Below are 9,641 nucleotides of genomic sequence, written 5' to 3' on the forward strand. Positions count from 1 at the left end.
TCTATGGATAATTTAAGCAGCTGAGTTTCGAGGGAGGGGGAAGATCATAGGAAGTCCAACCTAACCTCGCAAAGAATTAAGAAGAGAATTAAGGAAAGGAAGTTCAACCTAACCTCACTTCGAGAACCTAAAATATTAATTTAACGAAGTACAATGTGAAATATCAAAAAATAAACAAAAATATTAAATTAATATTAAATAGTAATAAGTAATAAGTAATAAGTAATATTAAAAGAATAAAATTGCAAATAAAAGCGGAGCGAAACTCGACAGGTAAAGTTTCTTGAGAAAATGGCTGACGAGAAAATGAAAGAAGGGATGAAATCCGCAGAGGGTGTGAAAAGGAAGAAAACGAGGACATGGTTTTCATCCTGTTAAGAACTTGAAGCACGGAAGCGAAAATAGCTGGAAAATCGCGGGGAAGATAGAAATGGAAGAAAAAGGTGGAGAAAATGGCGGAGAAAGAGGTGCAGCAAAAGGAGAATGAAGACGACGTGGAAAAGGGTGGAGAGGCGCAAAGAGAGCAAGAAGAGAGGAAGAAAGCGGAGGAAGAGAGAAGGATGGAGGCGCGGCGCGCGTGCAGAACGGAGGCAATGTCATCGAACTTACATAATGTGTCCTCTTTCTTCAATTACACGCGTCGAGATATCGATGCAGCGTACATTTGGGTCGCTCATACCGGTATATCCGAGAGACCTTTGCTCCTGCCACGGCTGCGGAGGATGGAAATGGCAATGGAGAACAAAAAGAATGTAGGATGTTGTTCGCTCGAACGCAGACACGCTTGATGGAGTTATTCTTAGTATTATTGTCTTGTTTGTCATGTTCGCAGTGGGAGGAGAAATAATTCTCGGGTTCTTTGCCCTTTGAACTTTTTATCCGGTACTCCACGAGCTGCTCGTACGACCCAAGTTTGAATTCTCCGCCGAGATTACCAGCTTCTTTCGATCCTCGCTCTTGGCGAAGTACCTAAATCCTCTGATCGAAATTCTTCTCTGACTGCTTCCTTCTTACGGTTTATCCAATTTCCCGGATCCCCAGTTCCTATCTGACTGTTTCCCAATCCTATATACTCCTAGATCACCAAGACTGGTACAGACTTAATTTGCCATCGCGTACATTCAACGTGTTCAGCCTGTGTCATAGATCTTTCGGCCATATTAAGTATGAATCGATAATATTTGCAATAAATAGCATAAATAGCACTGAATTATGCCACAAAACAGAGTATCTCGAAGGATATGATACTTGGTACAAATTTATTAGCTATTTTCGGTCAAGGAGGCTTAACGCTAGATTTACGGAACCCAATTTGACAGAAGTGTTGCTCCAATTATACGATTGTAACAGATTTAGTTAACTTATATTAAGACTGTTAATATAATATATAACTGTTTTTAAATTAAACTAATCGTTAAACAAAAAGGCACGTGGTTTCTTTTACCTGTCAATTTGACAGGTGTCCTTAGAAATAGGTATACAGATAGCGTCCGTAAACCTAGTGTTAAACAGCATTGGCTGTCATGACAGTGAACGGGTAATCATCCTGACCTAGGTCTCCAAGTGAAGACTACATAGTCCTAGCTATCCCATTACCCAACTTACCAGTTTCCTGCTCAACCTAGCCTCTAACCTGACTGCCTCCAAACAACGAATCTCCATATATTCGAGAATTATCACGCGAATCCTAACTCTACCCTGACTTGGCCGATTCGTCGAAACCTTTGGTCGCGATGCAACAAAAGCACGGTAGAGTGAGCCGCAATAAATGTCAGATCGGTCGCAAAGATCGTGGGACGTGGCTTCGTGCCGTGTTACGCCCGTTTCGGCGCGTAGATCTTTCCTCTTGGAAGCGCCGCGGCGCGCCGCGACTGCGGAGCTATCGAAAGGAGATCGATCCACGCAACGCTCGGCTACCTCGAGGTGTTCCTCGAGCGGCTAACTTTATCGGGCCCGCTCTACTTTCCATTTTAATTGCGAGCACCTGGGACTCGCCGATGGAATCCGATGGCTGCAAACGAATGGCAGATGCGACGCGGCAAATGGTGGGATCTTGCCTCTGTAAACGTCGCGAGCGACACTTTCCACTCGGACGATTCGTCGTCGTGACTGGCAGACGTTTTCTAGGTGAGTGGAACAGACATTCCGTGTATTCCGATGATAGCAATTGGAGAAAGGGGAGAACGAAGGGTGATCGGACGCTTATGACATGACAGAGAGTGGAACCATCGTGGTGAGTTTCGTTCGCGTTTAGGAGCTCGAAGCGGAGAGCAGACGAAGGGATCGTGGTCTCTGAGATTTGCCAGATTCGCAGAATCGTTATTTCGATGTTGGCCGAGTTCGAGTGCATTTCGAAGTTAGGGTTAGATCAAAAGCGTAATCGCTATGAGTACAACAGTCGAGATTGGCAAGTTCGATTCAGATACGATTATGGTTTGCAGTGGTTCGGTTAGGTTAGACGTCGAGTATCAATCTGTCCCACTTACAGAACACCCACTCACCTAGATTTATTTCAAGGCAGATCAACGTCGAATCTCGAGCAACTGAGAGTATTAATCGCTACCTGGACCAAGTCCGTGTCATCTCAATTCTAACTCGAATGAAACCTACCTATGCGTGTATGTCGTTAACAGCTATTAGACGTCATTTTACTGCTACTATAACGCTGTTAATCGTGTTATCGTTAATGGGAGTGGGTGTTGCAAAGAAGCGAGCTACCTGTGCTCTACCAGTGCTCTCAAGCGTGATGCTATGCGTGTTTTATATTTAATTGCAGCTCGTGATATGGACATTTAGATCGTATCGCTCACAAAGGGTTTCTAATACCCACGCAAGAAACACATTCGCGACAGCATATAATTCCTGAAAGTCTAGATCTGAATGGTATGCGAATATAAAAGATACTAACCTTCGATACGACGTTTATCACGTGTCGTTTACAATTGACAGAAATGAAATACCATCAAGGCGTATAAATCCTTGCCAACGTGAAAGGATATACGACGAAGCTACGTTATCGATACTCACTTATGGATTTTGAAATAGCATTCCATCAATGGAAATTCAGCTAGAAGGTTTACAAACCGACGTAGGACTACCGGTCTCTGATACCCTAACAAATAACACAAAGGAATGATACCTAACTTCGACGCACGATCGATTACACATTATCATAGACCCTAGATCCATAGACCCTAGGTCCCAGAACAATTCTTGCTGTAATATATCCAAAGTCCAAGTTACCCAACGCTCGAAACAACTCTCAATCCCTTCAAACGACCTAAACTCTGCCAAACCCACTCTTCCGCCGTGCGCATACCTCTCAGCGGAAGTAGCCTCGAGAAATCTGCAGAAACGAACGAAATTACTGGCATGAGCCACACCGGGTATCGCTCACCGAAATTTCCTGATTGTCAGAGGCGCGGCAGAAATTCCTCTCGCGGAGGGATGACCGATGCGTGTTCTCTTGCGGGTGAGAGGTGGAAAGCGAGAAGAAGAAAGGTAAGAGGCGCGGATCCCTTCCCTTTCGTCCAGAAGCTTGGAAGAAGACTCGGGAGGAGATCGGTGTAGTCGCAGTGCATCGGCTGCTACACGCTGGCCGGACGTTCGACGTCGAATACCTTCGCCGGGACACTCATGCAACGTGCGACAAAATGCCGACCACGCTGCCCGCTCTGTGTAAGTGTCGCCACGCGATCAAGAATCGAATTTCGACCGCGATCCGCGCCAAACGTGCGACTTCGAGGCCGATCCCTCTGCTCCGCTCCGCTCGGCTTCGCGTGCCCGCTCGCTTCGCCTGTATGCGAGCGTAGGTCCGTTCCTTGGGCGACAGGTAAGAGCTGTCCATTGGCTGGTCCATTGGGAACACGTAGGAATCGTCTCGAACGATTTCCGACCACGGATTCGAGTGTTAGCTAACGATCTTAGGAGCTGCTGCGAGGTGCTTCGCCAAGGTTTCGCGTGGTTTCGGGTGATCCGTTCTTGATCCATGGTGTTTGCTCGGTAGTCCCAAAGTTCGATCCGTTCGATCACTGTGACCGAATTTGCGGTGTGAGACGTTCGATTCGTATTTCAATCACGCGATTGTTCCACTCTATGTGTCACTTTGATACCTTGAACTCGGATCAAACGCGAATACCGCGAGGTGTCTGTTTGACGAAGATTGTGTTCGTTTAATGATCGAGACGAAGTTCCATTTAACCGTGGTGCGAGTATTGGATCGGTATTTGATTTACACGGTATGTCCGCTCGATTCGAGGAGCTACCTGATTTTTCTCCGAGATAGAAGTATCGCGAGGTGCCTGTTTGACGAAGGTTTGACGTGGTTTGAGAGGTTACGTTCATAGTTCATTTTTGATGTTTGGTTAATGGCTAAAGTTTCTGTTTAATTCGCACTCGTTAAATCGGTATGGAATTCCTCTGATATATCTGTTTGATGCAAGACGCATAATTTTAAACTGCACCGATGTATCTATTTAAGGTTTGACACGGTTCAGGCTGTTTCGTAGTTAGTTCCTGGCATTTGCTCGGTTTTCTGATGATTTTATTGATCGATCGAACCTGTTAATAGGTACTCGTTGGATCCAGTTTAATTTCCACGGTATGTACATCTGACTTAATCGATTTTTAACTGCGATCCAACGGGAAGCTTGGGACCTAGTTGGGCTGGGTTTTTGCTCGAATTAAGGAGATCGACTGGAGATTTTATCTAGATGTTTAATCGGTTCGTACGAGTTGTTACGTCACGCTAGAACATATCTGTGATAGTGATCGAATACAGGAAACGAGTCGACCAGCGGTGATGAGTATATTAGAACGGCGTGTTGATATATTACGTAGGCTCGTGCAGTGGTAGCTATGCTTTATTCGTCTTTTTAGCGATGGTTAAAGGAAAGCGTTATGGCGAATGTAGGCAAGATTGACAGCTACTTGCTATGGAGAATCACGAAGTCGGTTGAAAATATCCAAACACGGAGGAAAAATGGCACCACGTCTTAGCGCGTCTTTAATAAATCCTTGACAGATATCGCGATCGAGGCTCGTTCGATTTCCTTGTTTTTACTTTTGATACTTACACCGTGATCGCTGTCATTATACAATTACACAGTAACCTTAACCGATAACGATTAAATACCTGTGACTATATTTTGCAATCTTAATTTACATGGTAAATAATACTTCGTCTATACTGTGCGTCTTCAAGGTAATGCTCGGATAGGAAGCTGGCGATGAATATTCCACTTTTTATTCTAATAAAATTATCGTCGATATCTTCAATGGAAAATCGTCGAATGGGAAAAATGGATTCCCCTCTAATTGCCAATTAATGGCACTTTTAAACCGAATCCGGAAACGATGAGTTTCACCGGGATTAATCGATCGAGAAACCATTGTTTCGACACCGTGGGTGTTGCGTGGGTGTGATTTACCTGGTTTGGCATTTACCTCGTAAATAGACTGGCGAAATAATCGAGCCTTTTTCCACGTTACACGATCCTCGAAATATTCGATTCGCGCAGAGTAAACTTCGAGTTTGAGATAAGTGGTTCCAAGGGGAAACGTTAAATTCGTGCAAATTCGTTTAACAATCCGTTGCACGTTAAATCCGCAGTTCCGTTTTCGCATGTACGTGTATCGGACCCGAGTGAAATCTGCGCGGTTCATAAATTGCACGAGACGGCAACACGCAAATATATTCTCACGACTCTATTCGGAGCACAATGAATCCTGTTACGATTGTACAAATGAACGGAGAGATTCAATTGATCGGAAGTAACGCGAGGATTGTTACCATGGATCAGATAAGACGAAAATTGAAATATTTGCTGTCGAAACATTTCGCAGAAATTCGCACGCCCGGTTGAAATTCCACGTTTGCTCGAAAATTTTCACCACCCCGATCTGTGCACCCCTGTCTTTCGTTTCTGCAACGTTCTTCCACTTTGTTTGATCACTTTTTAGCGAGAATTGCGAGGAAAATATTCTTATAGTATAGTATAATAGGAATAGTAATAGTAGGAATATAGTATAGTAGGGAAATAGTTTTATCCCTATTTTCGAGAGAGCGACGAAGAGAGGAATTTATTATTCCCCTTTTTATTTTTTGACATAGGAATAGTAATAGTAAAAATATAGTATAGTAGGGAAATATTTTTATCCCTATTTTCGAGAGAGCGACGAAGAGAGGAATTTATTATTCCCCTTTTTATTTTTTGACGTAGGAATAGTAATAGTAGGAATATAGTATAGTAGGGAAATATTTTTATCCCCATTTTCGAGAGAGCGACGAAGAGAGGAATTTATTATTCCCCTTTTTATTTTTTGACGTAGGAATAGTAATAGTAGGAATATAGTATAGTAGAGAAATATTTTGATCCCTATTTTCGAGAGAGCGACGAAGAGAGGAATTTATTATTCCCCTTTTTATTTTTTGACATAGGAATAGTAATAGTAGGAATATAGTATAGTAGGGAAATATTTTCATCTCTATTTTGGAGAGAGCGACGAAGACAGGAATTTATTATTCCCCTTTTTTATTTTTTGACGTATTTAACGAATAAAAGGAAATTATAGATAGATTTTGCAATTATTTTAATACGTTCGTTACACTGCATTGTTTATCTCGTTGAATATGCACGTAGAAATTACATAACATCCTTCCACGGATAAATTCTCACCGTCACGAGTGCATCAAACAGAAGCTGATCAGCTTGTAATTTGATTTAACGTGGCTACTGGTTTCTCCTTACTGGGGTCGAGAATGAAACACGAAGAGGCAAAGAATAGAATAGGATAAGAGAGGCAATGCAAATTTCGGTATAGCTTTGAGAAAAATTCGCTCAAATATGACGAATAATTTTAATACTAATAACAATATATCAGCAACCAAAGAAATTCTGTATTGGTAAAACAAAAATTCGATAATATTTCACAGGAAAATTAATATAATCGTTACTCGAAATTTCCTGTTATCTTTGAAAATATTAATACATAATCTAGATAGAGAATTAAATAATAAACTAGACGAGACGAAAGAACACGAGAACAGATATAAAAAGGATGAAAATAAGAATTAAAGATAAGGAAAATGAGAGAAACGAAGATGAAATAAAAGCAAACGTGGAAGGAACGAAAAGATACGGGATAAATTGTAATTTTCGAGTGAAAAGGAGGTGGCAGTCGTCGATAAAAGGCTAACGATGGGACACGATCGTGTAATGAAAGCGAAAAATGCAATCGGGTGACTTTTAACGCGAAATCCCAAAGGCACGCAACGGTTTGGTCTTTCACGATCCTCAGCATGCACACGGGTCCCCTTAGTCATCCAACTTCTTGACCTTTCTTGCGCTCATCTTTTTAATGCCAGCAACTACCACGAGCTCGCAGGCGTACAAGGATCGCTTTTATCTCGCGAGCAGGAGGCCATTCGGAATCCATGGAACTCCGATCCTGAACGATAATCGCCCCTCCCACGACACGTGATCCCGTTATCTCGCATTCTCAATGACATCACTCCGTGCTATAGTTTTTTAATTGGGTTACACGCGAGAAAGCGTCCGAGACCGGCTGAGACTGCTCTACTACGCTTTTCTCGACTCTCGTGCTCCGGCACGTTCGCTTCGTGCAAAAATCACGCCTTATTCCCAGCATCCTGTCACCTGCCTAGATCTGCATACCATAATCGAGATTATTCTGTTCCAGAAGACCCGTCGGTGATAGTCTTATCTCGGTTACAGCCCGACGACGTTAGACTCGGTTAGATTCGCGTTAGATCGATCAAGGAGTGACGTGTCTTTCGACATCAGAAGAAAAATTGTGTTCAATTTGGATCTCCAACTGTCCGTTATCTCGAAGCTACTCGTACGATTTAAATTAATTAAGATTAACACCGAAGATCGAGAGATCACATAATTATGAAAGTGGTCTAAGTCATCGACTTAAGAGAAACGATTTTATTGTTTATTTCGTGTTGCATTCGTTTCTATTACGATAAAATATATTTATTTTCCACAAAACAGTGAAGAATTGAATCGTTAGATTGAGTTTGTAGCTTTATCGTAATTAATTTTATAATTTATGACATATTTAAAGGCCGAAGCTTTTAACCCTTTGCACTCAACAATTTTTTGGTTAAAGAAGAATAGGAGTTGAAAGATTTTCTGTTACAAGGTTGACGATACTTTCCTGAGCAGGAATAATAAATCGTATGATAATTAACACGTAGTATTATTTGATTTCGATACCTTGATGAAATTTGACATATTTATGAATATCGTGCTTCGAAATTTGATCAAATGGCGACTGAAGAGCGCCTCTCGAGAGCAAAGGGTTAATATTTCAGAAGCAAATATAAGTGACTTAGACCACTTTTATAATCATAGGCACGTATATTTCCCTGAATCGGTCAGTCTTGCCTTATTTTCTGCAAATTATCAGTGAAGCGGAATTACACGACCATTGCGGAATAAAGAACGAACCACATTCGACGATGAGGAAACAACTATAAAACGAAAATCCATAAATGACTCGATAGAGAGCAGATCGACGATCGTTTCACGGAACAGGCTCAATTATTATTGCAGTCTTTCATAAACGAGAGAAAAAGGTCTATATTAAATTAATCTTCCGTTCATTGTTTTGTCTGCGCGAAAATCCTGTTACGAAGATCGATAGATCGAACGGGACTTTCGATTTCTTTCTATTTTTCATATTTCCCATATCGCTGCTGGATCGCAATTAGATGGTTAATGACCACTGCGTCACGAAAATTTCGCCATCGCAAGGATTCTTTCTGTAATAAAACGGAGGCAAACGCTTGTTGCGGTAATACCCCGAAGAGAGTGCGTCAGAGGCGGAGGAAATTCAGTGTTCCTAGTTAGCGCAATCCACGGTTCGCAAATATGAATTAGCCGCGACTATGTGACGAAACGCAGCCGGAGAGTCGCCTAACGGGCCAGGAAAAAGAGCAAAGATCGTTAAGAACAGTGGATGTTTCCTCGAAATTTATCTTAAACGTTAAATCGTCGGTTTAAACTTGGAAAAAGATGCAGGGAAATTGAATTTTCTACGGGAGAAAGAGCTATTTCGAAACCATAATATATCACAGTCTACGTTGAATTACGTTTCCGATGGTTTCTGAAACGAATGACGAGATAATGGGATAAAGAAACGAATTGTGTATTAAAATCTCCAGAAATAAGTTGACATCCTTGTCAATTTCCTGAACAAATGTGACTCATGCTCATCCTCGAGGAGTCCTAAGTCTTTGACTATCATGGACGCATTTATGCGACAAAGAAATTATTACATTACGAGAAAAATGAAAATACTTCATTTAATATAGGAACAAATATAATAAAGAAACGAATCGTGTATTAAAATATCCAGAAATAAGTTGATATCTTCGTCAATTTCCTGAACAAGTGTGACTCATGCTCATCCTCGAGGAGTCCTAAGTCTTTGACTGTCATGCACGCATTTATGCGACAAAGAAATTATTGCATTACGAGAAAAATGAAAATACTTCATTATACACCATGAAGGAAAATTTGTTATAGTAACACAGTACTATATGGTAAAATCAATTGACATCTCCTAGATAAAACACTCTGTAGCTAGAAGGTTAATGAAATCAGGAATGC

General features: G+C 41.6%; 1 protein-coding gene across 1 annotated transcript in view; it reads left to right on the forward strand.

Moving 5' to 3' along the window:
* The first annotated feature begins 452 nt into the window (after positions 1 to 452).
* The window catches only part of LOC108545683 (uncharacterized), a 23,945-nt gene continuing 14,756 nt past the window's right edge, over positions 453 to 9,641 (forward strand). The window contains exons 1-2 of the mRNA XM_017897463.1: positions 453 to 681; positions 3,535 to 3,678. Of these exons, the coding sequence (XP_017752952.1) occupies positions 453 to 681; positions 3,535 to 3,678 (373 nt within the window). The remainder of the gene's footprint in view (positions 682 to 3,534; positions 3,679 to 9,641) is intronic.

This window comes from Eufriesea mexicana, unplaced genomic scaffold (assembly GCF_001483705.2).
Source record: "Eufriesea mexicana isolate 0111107269 unplaced genomic scaffold, ASM148370v2 scaffold4744748261, whole genome shotgun sequence".
NCBI classification, from domain to species: domain Eukaryota; kingdom Metazoa; phylum Arthropoda; class Insecta; order Hymenoptera; family Apidae; genus Eufriesea; species Eufriesea mexicana.